This window comes from Molothrus aeneus, chromosome 1, assembly GCF_037042795.1.
Source record: "Molothrus aeneus isolate 106 chromosome 1, BPBGC_Maene_1.0, whole genome shotgun sequence".
NCBI lineage: Eukaryota > Metazoa > Chordata > Aves > Passeriformes > Icteridae > Molothrus > Molothrus aeneus.
Window position 1 is genome coordinate 82536216 of NC_089646.1, and position 25638 is coordinate 82561853.

The following is a 25638-nucleotide window of genomic DNA, read 5'->3' on the forward strand; positions in this document are numbered from 1 at the left end:
ACAGAATATTACAAGTGTAACCAAATCTAATAATTCAAAATCAAGATAACAAAATAAGCCTAGAAAGGTCAGTACTATTCCTTAAAATTAAAAAAAAACTCTTACAGCTCCACCACCTATATGGTGGTGGAAATTAAAGAGCCTAAAAATCTACAAATACCCCACCAGCTGGGCACCAGGATTCTCAACTACAACTTAAGGAGTCAGACACCTGACACTCCTCCTTTAACTTACTCCTTGGTGTCTGTGCTGCACAGGGGCCTCTTCTCCAAACCCTTTCCCACCCTTTGCTCTCCCCACAGCTGTGACACAGCAGGTAAGTACTTTGATGACCACATGAAGCTCAGCACATGCTCTATGAAGGCTATCCTCAGACTGACAGCACAGATGAGCTGCAGCTGCAGTGTGACAGAGTTGCTGGCTCATACCTGATTACTGGCGGCCACTATCAGGGCTCTCGGAGGCGCAGATTGGGGTTTACCACTTGGCAGGGGCAATGCGGGTGCTAAACTGGCCATAAGCTGAGTCGGTGCTTGAAGACTGAACTGGTAAACATTAGGAGCTGTGCAAGGTGGTGTATCTGATTCCTTTTGGCAGAGAAAAAGGGGAAAAGAAAAGCAACTTTACAGAAAGTACAGTATATACAGGCTATGCACGTGAAAATGCACCCAAATATCAACTCAAGTGAATACTGTAAACATAACGATTTTTGTTCAATAGTAAAAAAAAAAAGTAAAATAAAAGCCAGCACTACGTTTATTTTATACATCTAGCAAAATTTTAACTGAACATCCATAACGAAGACAATGTCAACAGGTCTATGGCAATCACAGGTCAGTTCCAGTCAGCACAAATCTAAAGCCAAAGTTATGTCTCTAGCAAATTCAAACTAGGAGATAAGAACTAAAGCTGGGAAAAAACAGAACAAGAACAGTAACACTCTGGGTGATAGAAGAGCAAGAATTTTAGGTGTCATGACAGATTCTGTCCTCAGAACAGTGTTCTGGAGTATACTGATTTATATGGCAAAGTTACTCACTGTAATTGTCACAGTCTTCTCCCACTCCACCCAGCAACAGCAAAGTTAGGGCTCCACCTCCCAAGAAACAAGTTGATGCTCTGCCCCTCAGGACCAGTATATACACACCAGTCACACATGCTACTGCTCTTGGGGAGTTCTGCTCCCCTCACTTTCCATCTGAAATCTGAGGGACAGTTCTTCAGGGAAAGCAAGATGAATGCAGGATAACAGAAAAGATGGAACTGATATCACTGATTACTATTCTTCCTCCTTCCAGCCTGGTCACCTGCAATCTCAGATGCATCCTAAGCAAACATATTGGTGATGCTAAAGTACTGTGTGTCTGGAGCACCTAACAGCAAGGAGGCAAGCACAGATCCAGGGCTTTGCAGGAAATTCTGAAGTCTGAAAATATCCAACTACCTGAGTTCTTAAATGATCAATTATTTTCTAAGTTGAGAAATGCGGAAAGCAAGCTACAGCCTTTTAAAACAACTTTGAACACAAAAACTCTTTTAAAACTAATTTTTAAGCCATAACATAATGGCAGAAGTAGCTTTCCCTATGTTTCACTGCCGGTTTTTGCCACATTCTGAACTCCAAAGCATTCTCAACTTAAAAACAATGGAAAGACCTATTCTTTACCCCAAACCACTAGCGTTTTTTCCAGTGCCAGCTGTTAGGTTCAAAATATAGCAAGAGATGGGGGTTGGCCAATTAGTAGTTTAGAAGTTACCACATTAAAAGGCATTATTGGCTCAGGTCATCACAGATCTTTACTGTTCAAGTAATTACTGAAGCGTTCTATTGCTCTGTCTCTAAAGATTAATTGCCTGGAAGCAAAGACTCTTCACTTAAATCACATAAACTTTAAATAGATCTGCAGCACTACTACTTGCCCTCAAATGGCCTTGTTTTCTAAATTAGATTCTTCAGTTAGAGAATAGGCTGCTCAAGAACAGAAACAAGAGAATGTTTAAAAGCTTTTCTTGGGGAAGAAGATTACAGAAGTGAGACTGACAACTGTGAATACTGAGCAGCCTAAGCAATGAGCTACTACAAAGCAAAACTTGCATCTCAGCTGAATTGAATACTCATGGTAGAAAGAGTCCTCAATAAAACCAATTTGTTAGAACAACCAGTCTTTTATTGGTCTGTATAAAGTTGTGCTTACTAAAAAATGAGATCTAGAAAGAAAGGAGCTGCTCTCCTATTAGTTCAACTAGTGATAAAAGTTACAGTATGCCTCTGTGAAGCAGATAACTGCATCATGAATTCACTAGAGACACATCATGCTTGTAAAACAATCTGTGCAGAAAGTTTCTTATTTATGAGATCAGATATTTATTCTTTAATAAATATGTCCATCATAGAGGGAAACTACATGCTGTAGCACTGACCAAAAATTAAGCTTAGTTGATGCCTGGAATAGGTGGCATTTTTCTCCTTAGTCCAATCCTACACTATCAACACTGTGGGAACATGCTAAGGTCTCCACAAAGATGAGTTTCCTTGGACACTTTTGGTCATGGAATTTATTTAAAAAGCTAATGAGAAGAGAGGGAAATGAAGAGACAAGTTCTAAGCATGCTCACAAGTACCAATGAGCTAGCAAGTGGGATGGAGAAAGGAATCTTATTGTCTAGCCAAATCAATGTGCAAATCTGCAATGCAACCTTCACAAACCTGACCAAAGAACAATTTTAGTGTCTCCATTCAAAGGATCTCTTTTTCTCTTCTGCTTAGATACAATTAGATCCCTGAAGGTTCACATACCTAACTCAGATGGGACACTTCTCATTAATGAGATTTCTAAGGGGCTTTAAAGCAACAAAAAGTTGTTCAAAAGAAAAAGAGTAGCAGATGGCAGAGAGCATCACAACATTTAATTGAGATCAGAATTCACCACAAACTAAGCTTGTGTTGCTTTATTTTAATTTTTTAAAAGGTATGTTTTTCTGCCTCAAGCGTTATTTACTGAAACACATCTCATACAGGCAGATTGTATCCTTTTTCTAAGGCAATCCTGGATTGCCAGTAGCATTACGGTATGGAGTTGATATTGACTGACTTATATTACTGATATTTTGATGCTCTTGATTTTTTAAGAGCATCAAAACACTTCCATAAAGAGCAGTATTACCCTTCTTAAACTGAAAGATTAAAATTGGATCAGAAAATTGAGCCCAATGTGAACAAATCTGATTTTCCATAAGCACAGCCTACACTGAAGGATTAAATGTTTCTTGGTCTTCTAGACCACATTCTTAAGTGTAACATGCAAACTTCAGATGTTACAGAAGTTCAGGTGACCTACAAGTAAATACATGGAGGTAACACTTTTAACACATTAGGTACACATCTGGAAGACAAAAGCTCTGACCACTCCTAGGGTGTGGGCTACAGAGGTCAAATTAAAAAAGATAAATGTTGACTAAAGGGGTATGATCCCTCAATTGAGTTTAGCATATAATATAGGGATAAAGCTACAAGACTGCACCTCATAGCAGTACCTCATCCTGCAAGGAAAATATCTTCTAAAGATATCCTTTTGGAAACCAAGAAAGACTAACAGATGCAGGTATATCCTCCTGGGAGGTTTCCATTTTAAAACATGCTCTTTAACCAGTTTCAACTTCCTGATTAACAAGTTGGTATGTGGAAGGAAGAGTTCTACTGCTCACAGCCCTGATTACTGTAGACTCTAGTTTAATGCTGGAGGAAGGTATGGAAGATACCTAGAAACACTGATGAACTTCTGCCTAAACAGAAACAGTGAAACACTGCAGTCATATGAAAGATTAAGAACTTAAATCCAGGCTTCTCTTCTTGACACAGGATGAAAACAAAGTAAAATAATTTACTTTTCTGTAAAATGCATCTCCCATTATAAGAAGACTAAGGACCCCATGACCAAGAGAATATTTACTTGCCAAAACCTCATTACTGACTCGGTCTGGCCATAAGAGCTTATTTCAATTCCAATTAGTAACTCAAGGCTTAAGATACCTGGTAACTTCTCAGTTAACAACAGCTACCATTTTAGAGCTTTCCATTTTCAAGACAGTATGCTTTCCTAAGAGCTGAAGTCACCTAAGATTAATTCATGACCCCAGTGTGTTTAAGTTTGGCTCAATGCTAAAGGAGTCTAATTATCCTAAAGTCAGTACTCAGAAATAAAAACATAAAACAATAGAATGCAAGTTTCTTGATAGTGTGATGAGTTTGGGTTTTCACCCTCATCTCTAAGAATGAACTACAAGTCTTGGCAAAAAGATCCTTATTGTTTCCACCCTCAAAATTTCTTCCACTAACATTTTTTTTTCTCTTTCCCACAACATTCAGGAGCTGGAAGCTGTGAGAGAACAATGACTATTTAAGTAAAAACTCTGCTCCATCTTTGAAAGCAAAGAACTGAAAAGTCTTGTTTATAGTTAACACTTTACACTGTACATTTTCAAGTGTTCCTCTCCTTGCTTACAATTACAGTGATTTAACAGATGAGTGCTGCCAGTCTTACTCCTTCTGCCTCTTTTCCCATTCCAGCCTTTCTCCATTACACCTGTCTTAGCATCTGACATTATTATGTGCTAATTCACAGAGGTGAACCACAGAAACAGTAATCACCTTCTTACTAGTTTCACTTTCTGAATCAGCTCACCACAGGAGTAAGTGAACACCAGTACAGAAAAGCAGGAGTAGCTAATGAAAGGAAATTTGGCTAGCAAATACATCATATTACTGAATTAGCTTAGTAATGTGCAAAACCACATTCCTTTGAACATAAAGCAACACCAGAGGACTTCAGACATTTCCTAGTTTGAAGCCATGCACAGCAGAACTTCAATGCATGCTCTCATTTGAATAGCTTAAGCTCCAGCCTACTGAACTGTGCTTGATAAACCACCGTGCTTCCAAAGGTGACTGTATGATCACCCCCTGCCCTCATCCCGTTTCTTCCACAGTGCGTCATTTCCTTTCTTGGTAGGTGGAGCCATAACTTCAGCTATGGTGTAAATAAGTAGAATGGAGACAAACAAAATTTCTACTTTTATGGAAGGTCACAAGATAATTTGCATCAATATAGTTGCTCCACTTCCACTGGCCAGCCTATAAATAATGTAAGTCTTGAATTAAGGTGAAATTGGTTGATTTTTCTGCCTTTCATTGCAAAAAGAAAAGATCTTGGTCATTGTGATTACAGAAGGGGAGAAATGAAAGAATATAGGATACAGAAGCAAACTGAAAAATATGCATACTCCAAAAGCATTAGTGTTTGTTTTACAGAAAGACAACTGAAAACATTATCTAATTAGCATGTACCAGATTAAACACAAGCCCTTCAACCACACCTCATTATACCCTGAGAGGCCTGACTGCAAGCTTATTCCATGTTCTGTCAATACTCACTGTATTTCAGATAAGCCATCTTAAATAAAAAAGGTCCCAAAAGTGCATAATTTAAGACTTCCTTTGTTGTCCCAATACTTTTATTTCGCAGGCTTTCAACTGGTCTGTACTGCTAACAATATAAAAATATTTAATTTAATTTTCAAGTTATGCACTGAATTGCAGGACTCCTTATGAAAGGTGAACATGCACCATACTAGACTATAAATACTGAATTTAGGTTTTCTTCCATCCTAAAATGGCTTAGGTACCTCTGTGGGGTTTTTTTTCCATGGGAGGGAATGTTTAGATATGCAAAATTACAGCTTAGACTTCAGCACCAGAAACTAGTCTGAAGTCGACTCTTAAAAAATTACATGCTCCTCTCCTTACTTCACTGACCTCACAGCAGTAAAATCCCACTTTACTTGCTGAATTACAGATTCTCTCTGCATCCTCTGCTGCTTAGAATAACTTATTAAATAAAATTACTTTAGAATTTTGTATTCAATACTGTGCCTCCTGCAGCTTTGTAGAAATTTACTCCAAGTGGATATGGAGAAGAGACTGCTCAAGGAACTGATACAGAGGAACTGAAGAAAAGCATGAGACAGTCTAAAACTCCACACTGTCAGAGATACAGGTTAAAAACTTCAAAACCAAACATGGGGCCATACAGTGAAAGAGTAAAATAGCCCAAAGCAACACTGGAAAAATCTGTTCCCCTCTAATCCACACGAAGTGTTCATAATCTGCATAGCAAGTATAAGAAAAAATATTATCCACTTCTAAGGATTTGGGGCCTAAACTCTTAAATGCCCCAAATCAAATGTCAATTAAATGCTTTTCCCCAGTTAACCCCAGGTTGTCTGCGTCTCTGCACTCAGTGTTGCCCACTGCTTTATTTGAAGACAAGCTGTCTGCAAGTCAGCACTTACATCTCTCTGAAGGCTAAACATTAAGAGAGGCTTTTTAAAGAACTTGCTTCTATTTGTTCAGGAAGGGGAGAAGCCTAAGACAAAACCTGCATTATTCTACACAAAGATGATCAACTATTCATACATATTTGAACAGTTACTTTGGTTAGGACACAAGAATATACAGGCACGTAAAAAGAAGAGAGAAAAATCTGTGTAGCTCCTGCTCTCAAGGCTGAGAATTTTATTAGGCAACCTCCTTTTGCCCCCACTCCTTATACACACAATTTTAACTGCAACTCTATAAATTGATCTGTCATTACAGTGGATTTAACAAGACTTCAAGAAGAGCTGTTACATATTCTGAAGTGTCTGTCCCTCTACTGAAGATAAGCATGCCTCATGCCTGCAAATTTAACCACTTTTAAAAAGCACATTTATCCAGACAAGATATGTCATACACTCTATCACCTCTCTGTGAATATGGAAGCACAACAGCTCCTGCTAATAAGCTGACATTTAGCCTGGCTAATAGGAAGGAAGGTGAGATGGCTGATAATTTCATCAGGCATGTTGAGTTCAACTACTAAACCACCATTACTGTAAAGCAAGTAACAGTTCCAAAAATGAGTGTGGATCTTGTATGCATTCAGCAGAACTGAAAGAACAATGAGTCTTTTTCTTATCAGACACATTTTTATATTAGTCTCAGAATGTAACATCCAATCAAGGTACCAAACAGAAAAAACTTCAATAGAGTGAAAAGACAGATTCACAGAACACTGAAGGTTCTGCTCAGCAGCATATTCTCGAGCTGATGGGGCTGAACCATGGGCAGATCAAGCACTGACATTCTGATGAAAGGGTTATACTTAATTTCAAGAACCATCTGAAAGAAGCTATTGTAAATGTTAAAAAGTTAAAAAGAGGGGAGGATTGTGTACTCTCCAAAGCTAGACTACAGGGGTACCTTGTTCACTGAAATTTTAACTACATTGGCATGACTGCAGAATTCAGAGGTCTTCATGAAATTATCTCATCACAGAAGCCTACACAACATGATCACCAGAAACACTGAGATAAGGTGTATGAAATTTGGTAGAAACAAACTTCTAAGACAACTTGGAGTTTCTGTGATGGACTGGATATGACATTATAGATCCATAAGGTAACAGAAAAGGGCTTTAAGAATTTCCTATGAGCCATTTTATCTGCTACTGATATGCAGACACCACTGTCACATAAAATCTTAAGCTTTATTTGGCGTAACATTATCAGAACTGCAGAACATACTTAGCACCAGAAATCAAATCAGACCAAAATGAGACTGCAAAAACATACCTAGGATTATTTCTTGGCAGAGACTGTTGATCAGGCAATAGATATTCTCTAGCACTACTCTAGGACTTCCTGAGCTAATGAAAAGCATTTTTCCACAATGCTTAGGCAACAAGAAATCCTGGTCACCAGTTACAGAGTGCAGGTCCAAAATGAAAAAAAATGCACACAGAAAAAAAAACCCCAACCAACATAGCATTTTCAAGAGGAATTTGGTCACTGCTTGATTGTGAGACTGACATCTGTAACTACCCAAAACAAGTGGAGAGCTGGGGCTGAACATAGCTCATTTCATCTAGTTTCAGATTCTCATAGCACTCAGTACCAAGGTGAGATTTTTTTAATGCCAGAGGCTTCTTTTCTGTTGTTAAACAGTTTCACTCTGGCTTCCATAAAGTAAAAAAAGGACACTTTGCACTGTCCTTGATGGCAAAGACATTTATAAAACATCTTCCATTATTCGCTTCAACATTTGTTGGATCATGTAGGAACGCATCATATTGTACAACTTACCTGTTTGCAGGAGTGAAGAATATACCTGCTTTTTTCAGGGCAGCAGAGGGCATTTGAAATCAGAAGAAAGCTTCATTGAGAGAGACTTACTACATAGATCAGTTTGATAATTAACATAATTGAAAAAATATATGAATGGTCTGATATTTCTGATAACCAGATTCCTTGTATCCATAAGGTTTTTCAATACATGTTCTTTAGTTTGCTCCTGATCACTAATATTTACATTCTTCACAGAACCAAGGTAACATGGCAGAAATTTTAGTACTCAGTATTTTGCACAGAACTGTATTAGAAATACTGCTGAGTGAGTCAGAGCTCTGTATTGACATGTACAGTAGGACAATCCCATAAACTGAACAGCTCTCCCACTAATAGTTACAGGATACCCAAAGACAGACTTCTCTTCCATAACATCTTTGATCCAAAATTTACTGGCCCTTTGAAGAGCTGTCCTTTGTGATTAAGATTTTACAGTTGGCTAGAACACCTACTAAAGACAGCATGACTAGAATTTCATTGGCCAGAGAGTGCTAGACTAGGGCATTTTGTAAATAGCTTTGCTACTTTGGGAAATTCATAAAAGAATACCTTTTGTTAAAATTATGATCTGGTCTCATTAGATCAAGTTTTTCATTTTGGGCTGTGTAGACACACAATGGCCTAGAAGCATGTTCTCCTGCAAGCTAGTCCTAGATGTGCAAAGATGAAAGTAAACATCCTCCTGAGTTTCAGATAGTATGCTGAGAAAAACCACATGAATTTAAATTATATAGGGAAAGAGGAGACTGTCCTTTGAGAAGACAGTTCTCTTGTTCCTCAATGGTACTTAAGTTCTCATCTTTAAAAAGTTGCCACTAGTATGGAGAACTCAGGGTAGTAACTATAAGCTCTTATTTTCTTCCATTGTTCTGAGCATATACAGACATTGAGAGGCTGACTTCTAAATGTTAGATCTGGTTTATGACAATCCAGTCTTGAGAAAAACTTATTGTTCTGTTTTTCTGCTGCTGGAATAAATCTATAACCATTGCTTTAGCTGACAGACCCGTAAGTCCAAGACACCAGAAACAATTATCCATTCAGCTGCTGAGTCATATTTACAGATTATTAATGCAAAACCTGTAATGCTGTCAGAACTCCAAAGGAGCAAATCTTTAAAAACCAAACAGCATGCTGCATTGCAACCAACTACTAAACTATAGGGTTTAATAAAAATTCTAGGATCCCTATGAGCAATACTGCACTGCTCTGATAATGCCTACACACTCAATATATACTGCTAATATTGCTTCCAGGACATGTTGACAAATATATGCAAGGCCTCCAGACTTATCACCAGCAAACAGTGATGCGATGACTTCAAAATACAACTACTTCAGTGGATGGCTGGAGAGGGGCAATGTGAGAAAGTAATGTCACAAGTTTTCAAGCCTATTTCCTCTTCCTCAACACAAGTAAGCTGACTTCTATTATACTGGTAGGTAGAACTCAGAAAGGACCACTTCATCACTATTACCCGTGAAACTTTAGCAGTAAATAGAAAAGCAAATACACTATCTAGTGTCTATGATTTAACACATAGGATCCTGCATCTCACAAACAGCAAAAGATATTCTGCAGTCATGAAAAACACACCTCCTGAAACAATGTCTTATTGTAGAGTTTGTGCTTAAGGTTAACAGTGACATAGGAAATAACATCTTGCTATTAAAATAAAACCTTAATTATTGGGAAGAGTTCAGCAAGCTGTAACTCTGGGGTCTCCTCGGCTCCTGCATTTTCTTTATAACCAATACCTTACTTTCACAGTCCTCCAAGTACTGGAAAATTTCAGATTATTTAACTTTAAATAATTACAGAATCCTTCCTGAGGAACAATCCTTCCACAAGATCAGAGGTCACACTGCACGTAACTCTAAAGTGATGAGATGCACCATATTCATAATTACCTTCTTCTGAAGCTGAGAGAAAAGCTCATCACATCATGCCTATTAATAATGCATCAGAAGTTCTGGCACAAATACCAAATTGTCACACATGCCAGATGTTCCTCTGCTGCAACCTGGGCACCGCACTATGCCAGATCATGGCACAGATCACCTGAGTATGGCAGAATAGGCTTCTCTTCCTGAATCAGGTGCAGCTCAGGACTGCTCAGCCAGAACTTTCTCTTCTTCACAAGCCCAAGTAAGAGCAGGATGAACTCATCAGTCATTTTTTAGAAACCTGCCATTCCATTCCAAATTAAGTTAACATTCTATCAGTCTGCTAAGGACATGATGCCAATATATGACCTGGCCTTTCTCAAAACGACATGGACATGGTTTTTTATTTTGTTAGAAAACATGGCATTTCATTTTACTTTGTGAATGCCCAAGTAGATTTCAGTTCTATCTTGCTGAGGTCCTTTTCACTTTTCATTAATTTCTCTGGCATCAGGCAATGAAGTTTCACCTTCAACATCAAGCTAAACTGGACTAAGGGGAGTTCATAACAACTCACCACCCAATACTGTGCACTCCAATGTAATAAGCAAATATTTGCATTTTTCATAAAATTTATTACAGCAAAATCTTTTCCACTGATATACTTAAACCAGGAACATGGCTAATGGTATCACTGGCAAGTATCATGCTGTTCTTTGCTCATTAGCCAGATGGTACCAACTAAAACATTTGTCCTGTTTACTGAAGGTGGCATAAAAAGACAATTCAACACCAGAAGAACTGTAGCATGAAGTAATTACAGAAAGTAACCAGAACATATATAGGCAGTGCTTGTCCCTCAAAAATTACTATATGTTTATTGAATAAAATTCCCAATTTTTAATTCCATATTTGATTAGTTATTGAAAGCAGTCAAGAAACAGGTATTTGGACCTCCCTTAGCATTATCCAGTTATTCACTTCATAGTTGACTGCATATTACATCTCCTTCCATCAATGCCTTTACCTAAGACAGAATGCTTCAGAGGATTCACAGCATAATATAATGTTCATGTTCAATTTCAGGTATGGGGAACAAGGATCAGAATTTGACAATGGAAGACTTGGCTTAATGGAAGGATATATGAAGACATTTCTCCTCTTCTACTTGATTAGCTACTGTTAAATTGGGTTGTTATATTTCATTACATCTAACTACTACCACAAAGGGTACCAAAGATTTAGGATGGAAATAAGACTCATTTAATTCAAAAACAAAAAAAATTGATTTCAGTAATGTTTCTGAGCAGAGGACATTACAGTTTTGCTGTAGCAGTTTAGGGACAGTATCCCATTAACTGTTATATATACTGCTGTATCAATTGAGGCTTTGAAGATAATCTCTGCTACTTACTAGATTAACCCGTTAAAAGAAAAAGCTTACAATGTCACTGCTGGAGAGAGATGATACAGAAGAGGCAGATGAACCAGAGGATAACTGCTGTGTGCTGGCCAATGACAATGCCAAGTGCTGATTGTAAGATGGTTCAGAGTCTCTGTTCTGCTGCTGTTCTCCATTGCAGAGAGCTATTGGGTCTCTTATTTTCAACCTATTATCTGTTAACAGAAAACATAAGTATCATTTAAGAGCACAGAATACAAACACATGGGCCTTGAAGTCTAAGAAGAGCTGCAGTTTAACAAGCTAACTGAAAAACAGGCTCAGAAAAACTAATTTGGGTTAGAAAGTTACAGGTTCCTTTTATTTTTTCCTGTATATCTGAATGATTAATTTCAAGGCAAGAGTATTTTGAATTACATCAAAGTCAAGAAAAAAATTTAAGTTGGTTTCCTGCTATACCTACCAAGTTCAGGTGATAAATTAATTTTGCTCCCCCACTTCTTTTTAATCCAGGCCCTGTAGTCAATCACTTCTTGGGTCACTTTGATGATTCTACCTAATGTGCTAAAAAAATTTTTCAATTAAGTATTAAACAAAGACTGTTGGTTACATATTTGCAAGCATTTTAACAAGCTACCAAATTACACTAAAAGTCAGTTTTAGATATCCCTAACCAAAAAATCTTTTTGAACCTTCTTTTTTTTAGCACACCATTTCATCCACTGAAGCACCACTTATATTCATATTATTTTTCTTTTACCATACTAACATGCAAGCAGTGACACACAGGAAAGATTTTTACTCTATATTTCTAAATGGTATGCATATTAACTATAAAGAATGCACATGCTGATAACAGTATATTTGATAAAAGCAATTTATGGTTCTTGCATTTCTCCATACAGAAAATTTTTCCACAGAATCTGGATTATAAATGGGATGTACAGAAGACAAAAAGCATCCCAGTACCACAACTGGCTGTGTGGAGACAGAGACCTTCACTAATCCTTGCTTCTAGATTGACAAGACAAAAGGTGATAAGACCCCCACAATTATAAAGGAAGTACCATGGATCGTGAGGTAGTGGAACAAGAAACAGACTGGCTCCAAAATAAGGTAGGATTTCAATAAATTCATAACAGTGAGAGGCTCAGAGAAAAAGCTTACCTGGTCCTGCTGAACAGTGACCAGTTATCAACAAAGTAGTGTTTTCCCAACACACTTTCCCAACACTCAGCTATTTGAATCGTACTTCTTGAGTCTTCTTGTTTGAGAGATAAATTTTCAAGCTTTGTTTTCATTAGAGACTAATCATTGAAACACTAACTATAAACTCCACACTCAAAATACATGAAGAAATTACTATTGTACAAAAATGGGCTGTACAAAGTTACCACTGTGGAGCAGATAATGTTATTTTTATTCATCTTCAATGATTACATTAAAGTTTATTTTGTATTTCACATCAGAAAAGTACCTTGTACCAGTATGGAATTTTGTTTTAGTTTAGGTGTACAATGGGAAGGCAGGACATACAAAACCCTAATATATTTAGACTACCTTACTAGTTTTCATGCAATAGGTAGCAATAATTCTCCTACTATCCCAGCAATTACTATCTCATGCAAGACCAAATATCACATGTTCCATGTTAGTCTTCCAACTTTAAAGACATGTTACTGTTAGGATTGAAAACGTCAGTCCAGTAAACATTGAACCAAATAATATCATCTAAATTACAAGTCCAAGTGCAGCTGCAGATGGGCCACCAGGACAGAATGCATGTCATCCACCATCCTATTTATGTAATGTGGATAAAATGATGCATGCTGGAAAATAAAATCTTGAATTTTACACACAGAATTACAGGTGTACTTGTCAGCACTCAGAAATTAAAGATCTGGGTTATAATTAAAGATCAACTTTGGGAACCACAGTTCAATAGCTAAGCAGAGCACACTAAGAAAAGAACAAATAAGTCAGAGGATCACATTTTGTTAATGTATACTCCCATGACATAACAGCATTTTAAATACTCAATGCAGTTCTGGTTTCTCAGTCCCAAAGAGTAAGTTGAGCAAGAGGAGACAGAATGAAGATGGGGATGACCAAAACTGCAGAGATTCAGCCATGGCCCTAAAGCTGCAGTTCCCAAAAGAGCAACACCACTATGGGACTCAAACATGCACCAGCTGGGTCTCATCAGCACCAGGACAGGGAAGGAAATCTTGCAGTTAACAAGTTTCATCTGAGAAGGCCTTCAGAAAGAGTAGAGCTTCTACTCGAGGATTACACATAAATTTCATGACTACCACCAGCTGTGGTCTTACAACCAGAAAGTGAACATGGGCTGAGTAACAAGCTTATTTCATTTAAGGAGTTTGTCAAACATGATGCTTCTTCAGAGTATTGTCCTGGAAGTGAAGTGAGAGTCATGATTTCACATAGCAGAAGCAAAATGAACAATAGAGGTTGGCATTTTTATCAGACTGGGTGACTGATATACTGAAGAACAGGCAAAATGGGTGAAGTGACTGCTACACCAACAATTGTGGCAGAGTTGCACGCACAGAATGGGGGAATACGTTCTCTAACCAGAACCAGAATGGGGGAATATGCCCTCTCAAAGGGCACAGAGATCCCTCTTTTTTGGTATAAAGGTAGAAAAAGGAAATTCACTAAGTTATACGGTCAGGAGTCCAGAGGCAGATCCATGCTACATTGCTTGTGCAGCAAAATTAAAGACGTTCATTATGAGACATCAGAAGCTGAAAGGTGATTAAGGTTATACTGACATACACTTAATAAAGTAGCAAAGAAAGAGGAAGCAAGTGTGATCAAACCAGGTACTGACCTCAAAAGAACATCATTTCCTATGTATGGGACTCAAGCACATCCATGGGTTCAAAGACCAATTTTTTAAAATAAGCATTTGAAAATTGTTCCTAAATTTATTTTCAACACTGAAAATGCTTAGGAACAAAAAAAGCCCCTATTAATCTATCCTGCCTTTATTGTGAAAAATGTCATGCTTTTGGGGCTTTTATTTCAACTGAGGCCAGAACTTCTACAGATGTCTGAGACAAACAGTTCTTCAAATATGCTTGTTTGGAAGACTTAAAAAATACTGTTAACTGGTTAGTAAAATAAGACACATCTCCTGAGAAAGATGTCCCTTTAAGTTTTTTCCCTTAATATGATCATATAGTAAGACCATGAATAAACTATTTACCAAACCAGTTTATTTTATATATTTTATACATATATATTTCTATATTTATTTATGTCTATATTTATTTATATATTTATATATATTATTTATTTATATATTTTATATAATATTTTATATATTTATAGTATATTTTATATAAGGAAGAGACCCAACAACTTTCCAAGCACTGAGATGGAAAGATCACTTTCTACCTGGCTATGGCTGTTTTGAAGACTATCACCTGTAAATGACAACTCCAGACATGCAGTAGGACACTGACTAGGCTTTCTCAAACTCTGATCTTTTGGCATGACAGGTCTTTCCCTTATCCAGCTGCACCACATCCAGCACAATACAGAGCCTAATTTATAGTGAAGGGCATGCGACAGCAAACCAAGTCTTTCATTTCTCATTGCTTATGACCTCCTCAGCTTCCCAAATGTGGCCACAGAACTGTTTAGAGATGCAGTCTGAGCACACATTCCTAGCCAAACTATGTGACAGACCAGTGTGTGAGCCAATATCCCAATCTGCAAAACAAATATTAACCTAAGGATGGATTTTTGTCACATCCAGAGCAGCAAAACTTAGGGCTGTGAAACGATACAGTACCACTCTCTACCTCTTGCCCCAAATGTGAACTTCTGATGCTTCTGATCTACCCGTCATCAGCCACAAGCTGGATCAACTTCTTGACATGACATAAGTGTTGAGATACTTGTTTTCAGTCAGACCAAAAAGTCCATCTGACTCACCTTCTGACTGCAGGACTGCTAGATCTCATGCAAAAGGCAAGATTCAGACTGAGAGGGAAGGAACAGCACAGCTGACAGAAGATAGTACACAGGTACTTAGCCTGGGCAAGGTACAATATGAAATTACACCTTACTATAAAGGCCATGGATAGGGTGGTAACAGATAATCCACTATTTAAATGAACACTATTTAAATGAACAATAAGCAGAGCTTATTGAGAGCTTGCTGTCAAATATCTGCTAAGGTTTCCTGTGGTTCATCAAGAAACAGAACTGGAAAAATGGTCTCAAAACCAAGTCCAAAGAAGGGCAATGAAGCTGGTGAAGGGTCTGGAGCACGAGTCCTGAGAAGATCAGGTTGCTTATCCTGGGAAAAAAAGAAGCTCAGGGTTGACTTTATCTTTCTCTACACTACCTGAAAGGAGGTTGTACCAGGTGGACATTGGTCTCTTCTCACCAATGATAAGTTAAAGCATAAGAGGCAATGACCTCAGGCTGCACTACAGAAGGTTCAGATTAGATATTATAAAGAATTTCAACAACAAACAGGCTGTCAAGCACTGGAACAGGGTGTCCAGGGAAGCAACGAAGTTACTGTCCCTAGATGTACTTAAAAGCCATGTAACTGTGGCACTGAGGGACATGATTTAGTGGTGAACACAGTAGTGGCTGGGTTAACAGCTGAACCCAATGATCTTAGGGGTCTTTTCCAACCTAAATGATTCTGTGAAAATATCATTCCTCACAGACTGAAGAAATGATCTCACTTGAGATGGCACACTCTCTTTCCCAGAGACAGGCTAGGGGCAAAGATCATATGAAAGCTGTTCAAAGCACATACCAATACCAATCCTTAAGCAGGAGATATCCTGCCCATAACTGTATTTCACAGCTAGAGTCATGTCTCTGTGGCCCTAAATATTAAGACATCAATCACAATTTTCAGTCACCTTGTCTGAAGACAACACCAAACTTTACCTTGCATACAAGCTGTACAAGTTCAAAATGGATCAGTCTCTTTTTCTAAGAGGAAACTCCTTTTTCCAAGATGACAGGAAGCTGCTTGCTCTAATAAAATCAACCAAACTGTCAATCAAGCTCTCCTAAGCCATTCTCAGGAGGGGATAGGTAAGATTGACTGAGGACAAAATAGTGTTAAGGTTATTTCTGTAGCTCTAAGAATTACCTTCAGGATTCAGCTGATTACTGTTTCCACTGAGAAGAAAGCTTTTCCACGATAGGAGATAGCTTTTAATTCCCACTACATCTCAGATGTTCTATTTGGAAGCCTGAATGACAATGGTGGTAAGAGTGATGTAAATCTATCCCTTATTATTCTGTGAGACTTGCTACCACAGAACATGATGAAGAAAAAGGCCTATGCTGCTGAAGGACTACTATCTGACTTTTTTTTTCCCCATTGGGACTATCAGAAGTAGCAACTCTTTAGAAAGCCCTCCATGTAGACATATTTTAGTGTTGGACTGACCCTGAAAAAGAACTACAACAATCACCAAGAAAGATGTGAAATCTACCAAGTGTCATCTACAAAATAGAACTCTGGACACAGAAACCTTCCCTGGGAAGAGGAAATATGCATTCAAATCCATCAGATAATTCAAGAACCATCCCACTTAGGAACAGCTAGCCCCAATTAGGATAAAACGGAATAAACTCAGCCTGGAGAGTTCAGCCTCCTGCAACTTCCTATCCTTTCAAGTCATCTTCGTTTAGCCTTGATCCCTCTAGTAGAACATAATGTTCTACTAGAAGCCAGTCCCTGGTCTTAAACGGAGCCCATTGTTTATAGGTACAGTTATGTTATAGTTTAACCTACCTACTAACAAGTCTAGAAAAGGAAAAAAAATGGATCAGGAGAAAGGACTCCCAGATAGCCAAGCTTTAGGTCAGGTCACCAGAAAGGTCTTTATACAGAGCATGGACCACTCTGCCTTACAGCAGGAAGAGGGATCCACAAACATACCCGGATCACCCAAGCACATCAGGTTTAACTGAGACCACACATGGACTGCTGACTTGGCAACAAATTTGTTACCAAACAGCTCATCATCCACTTACAAGTCCTTTGGCAGTGACAAGACTGGTGCTAGGGGAACTATTTGTATACAGAAATTTGTTGAATGCTGTTCCCCTTGCAAGCCAGTGGCATGATGGGTTCTGAGATTCAGATGTCACTGGCACAGACAGCCCAGAACTCACAGACAGGTCAGACATGACACCTGAACACTGCTGCTGGGACTGCTCCACAGGTTTGCAGTTGTAAACAAAATTCAAACATTTCCCAGCTACAGTAACAAGTGCAAGTCCATGCAAAGTGCACATACTGATGACACCTGAGGCTCGCATTAGATGCTATACAAATATACTTTTTAATGCCTGTAGTAAATACATACACCTCATAATGACTATATTCTTCAGAGAAAAACAGAAGTTAATGGAGACCAGGACCCAAGACAAGCAGAACTTCAGGAATCCCTAGGTTACTCTACTTGTACTTAGGTAAGACCAAAGTTTCATTCAGTACCAAGAACTGTCAGCCAATACACATTTAACAGTGACCTTTAATATCTTAAGACAGCAGTCTCAAATGTCAGTGTGCAACACTCCATAGCCCCCTTCTGTACCTCCATCACAGTGCAGTCTCAACCTTTGTGAATTTAATACCACTGAAAACCTAAAGAATTTACAGGCACTCCTAAAGTACTGTCAGTTTTAAACTCACAAGTGAAAGACTGCGTCCACTTTGATGTAAGCTTATTAGAGGAAACTATTTCACCTTCCAATGACATTGATGCTGAAAGTTTATATCATGACTAGAGTTTGCAGTTGTACTGAAATGGTTTATGTGACAACTTACAGCCATCCTTCCCTGTGATTAGCTGGGGAGCTCAAAGCCATTGAGATTTTAGGGAAGTCTCAGGGAAGAAACATCTTCTGATCTAGCCCAAATTCACACTAATGGTTAGAACAAAAGGTGCTAGAGCAGATACATGAATGGAAATACCACGCCTGGAATACCAGGCATGGCAGCCATGCCTTCATTATCTTTCTCCTCTCTCTTTCAAAAAACAGAAATTGCAAAGGTGAGAGCTCAAAGTACTGGTTGTGTCTCTATGAAAGACACTAAGAACTGCATTTAAAATGGCATGTCTAAAAGCATGCTAGTTTTAATGGCAGTTCTGGCAATACAATCAAACTGGACCGATTCTATTAGGTTTTTTTTAATATAGTATTTTAAGTCTTTAATTCTTAAATACATATCAAATCTTTTAAAACAGTTTATGGGGGCATTTATTAAAGAACCAGGTAAATTCTTAGCCTTGTGGTCTAGTTTTCTAACAGCCTAAACAAGTAATTTGATCACACATTTCTTTCTGCCACAATACATACATGCATCATACTAAACATTACACCAGCAAACCCTCCTTTGAAATACTTCAAGCAGAATGTTGGACTCATCCTGGATTTTATCATACTCTCTTCATTTAAGTGCTGCACATTGAGGCATTGTACTCTCATATTCCTGGGCGGGTTAAATTTCTGTGCAGATTTCAATACGACCACAGTTAAAAAATAAATAACATTCCTTTTATTAATCTAGAACCAAACATTCCTAACTGATTACACAGACAAATGGATATTGAAAAAGTGAACTAATTACCTCTCAGAATCTCTATTTGGATATGATCTTGCAAGTGGTGATACTGCATGGCTAAGAACAATGTAGGCATAATCAAAAACTTGTTTCACTTGCATGGCACCGTAAGAACTTCTGCCAACGTCGTTTCCTGAAATAATGTGACAGTCATCAGATCATCTTTTTTTAATATCCATACCAAAACATTAGTCATACTTAAAGCTCAGAAGCCTCAACAATACAAGCTTAATTCTGTTTAAACCAGTTATCCCATCCTAGCCACATCAGGAACACCTAAGTGTGCCTATTTCAGCAAAAGAAGTTGACCTTACGAATGACACTTAACATTATGCACTTAGTTTACCACTTCTAAAATACTCGCATATAGTGCTTCAAAGAAACAGAGCACAGAGATCAGCTTAAAGCTTTTAGAGCTGTCTTCCAGAGGGAACGTACCAAGCTTAAAGAACCATGTCTCACTTACCAGTAGAGTTCCTGCAGGCCAAATTCAGTTTAAAATTTCATTTGTGTAACCTTCATTATGTCAGACAGACTCACGGAAAACCCTATTTAACCTTATCAAAACTACAGATTAATAAACCATCACATACAGATATTTATCTCCATAGGACAAGCCAGTTTTTCAAAAATCTATCATAAAAGATTCCAGAAGCTTTTATAGTACTGTTTTTTGATCAAGTTTGTAGCACTCTCAACTGCCCTACTTTAGGAATGAGTGACATTTTAATTGGAACTCTTTCCAAATCTATTGCAATGTGAACTGCAGAAGTTCAGAATGTTGTATACCTTCTGTATCAGTGACAATGTACAAGAATAGATCACCCATCTGATACCTAGAACAATCTTGCTGTTACTAGCAGAAGGCATTTGGGAGCTTCATGTGGATGTATTTGGCACCAGACAACAAAATTGACTGTCAGCATTCAATTTAAGAAGCACAAATGAAACTCCTTTCAAATTGCATAAAATATGGACTAGGTCTTGAGTGGGTAGAAAACTGCTTACAGTGCAAGGTTCCCTCCTTCAGAATGATGGGTGAAATGCTGTGAGAACACTAGAAAGGGAAGAACCACCAAATATGAAAATCAGATCAGAGCCCATGAATAAATGAAATTAATGAAAAATATAAATTAAAGAAAAATCTGCTTTGAAAAATTGATGGGTAAAGGACAGAATCCATCCTTTGGAGGACAGAATCCAACACGGCTGAGATTGACTTTAGAGGAACGCTTCACTCCCCTGAGTGTTTTGTCCAGCTACTATAGACAAACCTGCTGAGCTCTGCCCATCCAGGGGAAGAAAACAGATTCCTTTCAAAATTCTCCAACCATAATGCCATTCTAGCAGGAAAGTATAATCAGTGAAAGCTAACTGAAAACATAAATGCATTTTGGGAAAACAATTTTTCCAGTAATTCACATGGTCAAATAAAAACCGATCAAGAAACACCTCCTGCTCACTGACATAACAGAGTATCTTGCTCTGAGGGCACAACTGTGGTATACAGCAGCCACTAATTACAGAAGCCTCTCCAAATGGTTTATTTGCTATTGGACTCTATCCTGAAGTAAAAAAGAAATCAGTGTGGGCCTAGGACAGTGAATCTAGGAGGAAACACATGGTAATGTTCTTCACAGAGGACTTCACAAAGGACTTACTCCAAAGGTGGCTGAAAAGTGACCAAAATATTTTAGTAGTCATAAAATCAGAAGACAATGTTAATTATACTAAAAAGTAATGATTAATTCAGTAAGGGCTTTTCAGAGCCCTTACTGTGTGTCCAGCCACATAATGATATTCTAAACCTAGATATGTAAGATAATTAAACTCAGAAGCAAAACAGAAATGGAATACATACTAAAAACACATAATCGCACCTACCACTAAATTAAAGTCCATCTGTGGCTGGAGTTGAGGTTAGGGCTCTTTTCCAACCTAAATGAGCCCAATAAATTCACATAACACTAATTAAGAATACACACTCAACATGCACTCAAAGAATCTTTTTTAGTTTTGTCTAACCCAATGCTAGGCAGGTACATTTGGCATGTATCCTGCCAAAGTTGTACCAAAATGAAGACAGGGTTGCCACAAAATATTGGCTGTTTCTTTCATCAGTTGTCACTACCTCCTCTGTTGTGCCAGCAAAAGAAATCATAAGCCTTCCCTAAACCAATTAGAGTAAACTTGGGCAGTTTAGTTTTAATCAATGAAGTTGTGTTTGAGTCTTGATTGAAGCAGATTTGATAAGAGAGGCAGAATAGCTAATGCCACACCTTGCTTGGGTTCCTGGATTGCCTCATTCTGCACCTGCAACTCATTCATAAAACTGTCTGAATTAACAGGTCTTAATCAATTATCCAGTCTGCAGAGCTTTTACTTGGGCTGCAGCTGGAGCTACTGTGAACTGATCTGTCAAGTCTGTATAAAGATGACCCTAGCCAATCCACAAAACAACATAGTAAAAGAAGCCAGAAGATCACACATTTGCATTTGCTGCCCTGAATAGATTTTCTTTTGAGAGATCACTCTCATTAGAGAACCATGTCTTACATAACTGAGCATCCTTCTTTGGTCACAATCTAGACTGATCAGTTAGAAGCACGCAACCCAAATGCTGTCACTCTTTAAAAAAATCATACATACTTCAATCCTCAGATGTACATTAGCAGATTACAATGGTGTGTGATTTCATGTATAATTCAATTCTTATTCTTTCTTACAAAGCCTTCATCCCTAAAGGAGCATGTCCAAAATTTCCATCACTTGCTATCAGTATTACCACTCCATCAGGTAGCCTTCCTTTACCTGAAGCGGTTATAAGAACACGGCCTGAAAAGGTAAAGGTAAGACCATGAGCTAGAACTGCAGCAGACCCATTCATGTTAAGCTATTAGCTAGTAAACAGCTTTTTGCAACATTCAGCATTAAAGAGGTTCTTTCAAATGCTAACTTCAATGAACCTGGGTATTTTTATAAGCACTTATGTTTTATATACACACACATATATATTTGCAGGTTCTAATGATAAATAGCTGATACTGAAAAGCTGCAATGAATCATTCTGGGCAGCCACTAAGGCTAGAAGAGATAATCTCATAGATGTTGCCAATCTCAAATCTATTTACTTCCCATACTTGTGACCTATCAAGATGCAGAAGCAAGCAACATGAAGCATAATAAACCCTCCAAGTTAAAGATTCTCTTTTCCAAGGAAACACATTTAAGGTTTAGAACTTTCATTACTGCCCACAGCAATTAAGAATGAGGAACAAACTTCTCACAAATGGAGCTGCACAGGTGGAACTCCAAGTTTTAAACTTGGTGTTAAAGAGTAGCAATTTAGCTACTCTAGCTACTGCCAGCCTGAAACTAGACCAAAAATTATTCCTGTTCTGAGCATCAGAAATGACTGGAGAACCTTGATAACCACCTGATTCACAAAGGTATAAAATAACAAGCTCCCCACAACAGTCTGCTGGCTAAGTGCCAAGCTTGTTTTACAACCACAGATTAAAAGATTTGTCAACTGCCAACAGTTATGTCTTGCAAGACAGGATACTGCTAAACCAGCTCCAGACAAACCTCTTCCAAGATGACATCATCTACCCGGCTCCAATATATTCCGGTGAACAAACTTCTGAGTGCCTGGCTTTGCAGTTCTCCTTAATAAATGCTTTTACTTTTTATATATTTTACAAAAAGGACAAGTGCTTTGAGAAACTGAAATGGTGCAGCTACAAGATGCTTATGGAAATTCCCTCCTTTAGACAATGCTAAGGGAATGATTTTCATTTCATTACCCTGTCCTAGGACACTAACCCAAGAGGAAAGATCTTTGACTATCTACAAAGACCAAGTATAAATGATTACTTCAAAATTGAAATCACCACTATATTAGTCTGATAACTCAAATCCAGACCTCAACAAGCCCCCCACTTGAAGTGTTGACTCCTGACACCTTTGTTGGAATCCTGGTTCTTAAATCACACAAATTATCATCTTCTGGCACACAATGATCAGTCTCTGAGAATCTCTGAGGAAACCCTGTAGTACCTAAGAGAATCTAAGAAAACCCACTACTACCAAAACAACACCACAATATGGAACCTGGATGCCGGTTCCTCCCAAATCCAGGAACTAACAGAAGGTAATGAGCAGGTTAGAATGATGTATCACGTCCTCCTGATGACACCTTTCATCTCTTAGCCAGACATCACCCATCATTTCACACTGAAAAAAAACCAGTTCCTCCAACTTAAAGAAACTAATCCCACGAAACACATTCCTGTTCTCTGCAAGACCACTTTAAAGCTATTCTTTTGGGTTATACCCTTCAGTATCGCATTGCTGAACTACTGCATACACTCACAGGAGCGACTTGTACACTACTTTGATAACCCTTAAGAAATTGAAAGGGAGAGGGTTTTTTTATCCCTGTACTTTTTGTCTCATTTTGGGATTAAGAAGCCATCTTTTCAAGTACTCTTCCAAGGCTTAACAGGAACATTATAAACAGTTGTGATCAGGCTAAAAAAAAAAAAAAGATTGAAAAACAAAGTTAAAAACCTGAGCATACACAGTGCAAACACAGGTTTGCAGGGGTAAAACTCACCAGCACCTTATGCTAATTTGAGACATCTGTGTCCACTCTTTATGAAAATAATTTATTCCCATCTCCTTCACAGTACTGCCACCAACCCTCAGTCAGACATTGAGTGGATCTGAACAAATCTCATCAGAGATGACTTGTAAACTGGGCAAGGACTTGAACCCTTGGGAAAGATTTTTGTACTGGGACAGAAGGAATAACAGAACTAAACTAATTAACAGAATTCTAGATGTTACTAACATACACTTGACAGGCAATTTTAGATACTGTAGGAATATGTGATTAAGTCTGAATCTGAATCTAAGGAGGCTGTACTCATCAGATTTGATTCAAAGAGCCATCCTAGATGTGCTACATAATTTTCTTCCTCGCTTCATCTGGCAAGTTCTGAAGGTCTATGGTAGCTGCTAAAGAATATCCCTATGAGACACAGTGGTCAGATAACTTAAAAATATTGTCAGTTTTCATTTCCATTGCCAAAACACTATCCCCTATAAGAATTATATTATCTCACACCATACAAACTCTTTATTTAATTTAATTTCATTCTTATCAACTCTTTGACAGCATATAGGTATTCTTTCTTCTAAACTACAGTTCTTCGTTTCTGCAAGATTAATGCCAGGAGGAACAGTTCAGAGCCCCTATTAGACCTTTTTTTTCCTTCTCCATAGTACTATTGGCAGTGATTAAAACACTCAGTTGCACATGCAATTTGTTCTTCTTCAGTCCCCAGCAGATAGAAAGGAACAGAACTGAAGGGCAGGAAGGATTTTTGACTCTAAACAATTGTGGCTCATGCTGCTATTCAAACGGGACTTCAGGCAAGTAAGTACACAGCTCCTAAAGGAAATCTCAATGACAATGACAGTTCTGCACAATCACACCCTAACCTATGCCTGGCCAAATACAAGAGTCATGATGGACACAGAGTTACAAACGTATCAGACACATAGCTAGACAAATGAGTATCACAGCCTGCAACCTGTTCTAGGGAAGTATGAACATTCAGCATATTGAGTATTTAGAAAGGTGCCAGCTTTCAGCTCCTGATCCATGGTATTTGCTTTAGAAGTGCTGTACAAGTGCTATAAAATGTCTACACACAAAATGTGACAGTATGGACTTGGACTGCCAATTACATTCTAGAAATATTTGTGCTGAAGTCCAAATTAACTGAAAATTGACTTTGTTAAAAAGCTGGTTTGGAATTTCAGCTACTTGTGATGGTCTAAATAGAATACAAACTGAGTACTATAAAGTTGGAAATTTTCCTGAGGCACTTAGCCAAAATTAAGCTCAATTATTTTGAGGGTTACTGAATTAAAACCAAATCTAAAAAAAAAAAAAACCTATGTTAAGTACTATCCAAAGAAGATGCAACTCTAAAAACGCTAAATGGCATTCCCTAAAGATCCCTGTGCCGCACAGAAGCCAGTTATGCAAAGTGCTCTCCACACCACCACCACCGCAGCTGTTTTTTACAGATACCCACCCCTGCTCCTGTGCAGTCCCTGTGGTATCACCTTGCAGGACAGGTTCTGCACCTGGGGCATTTCTTTCCCATATGGTGTGATTTATCTGAAGTATGGCACCACAGACTGTGGCAGTTAAAGCAACACTTTCCAATCTCATTCTCACAGCAAATAATGGAGAACTGTTCTGCTAACAACCCTCCTTCCAGGATTTCCTGGAATTCTTTCTTTCACTACCTCTCAATGCTGTCAGAGAATCTCCTTATGTCCTCTGGATCTCCAAAGCATTATGGAACTACACTGTTTGTATGTAATTCAATTTACTCAGGCTAAGAAACTTGTGAGACCTCAAGCCCATATCCCTCAGCCCTCCTACCTGACTGTACCTCTACAGCAGC

At 38.2% G+C, this 25638-nt stretch overlaps 1 protein-coding gene across 4 annotated transcripts in view; it reads right to left on the reverse strand.

Moving 5' to 3' along the window:
- Positions 1–25638, reverse strand: part of TENT4A (terminal nucleotidyltransferase 4A) — a 57912-nt gene that overhangs the window by 11276 nt on the left and 20998 nt on the right. For 2 of the 4 annotated variants that reach the window (XM_066559989.1, XM_066559981.1), the window contains exons 8-11: positions 19157–19283; positions 11972–12072; positions 11551–11723; positions 429–587 (exon numbers count right to left, since the gene is read on the reverse strand). In XM_066559989.1, coding sequence (XP_066416086.1) covers positions 429–587; positions 11551–11723; positions 11972–12072; positions 19157–19283 — 560 coding nt within the window. The remainder of the gene's footprint in view (positions 1–428; positions 588–11550; positions 11724–11971; positions 12073–19156; positions 19284–25638) is intronic. The other 2 variants (XM_066560005.1, XM_066559998.1) reach the window with 1 other exon arrangement.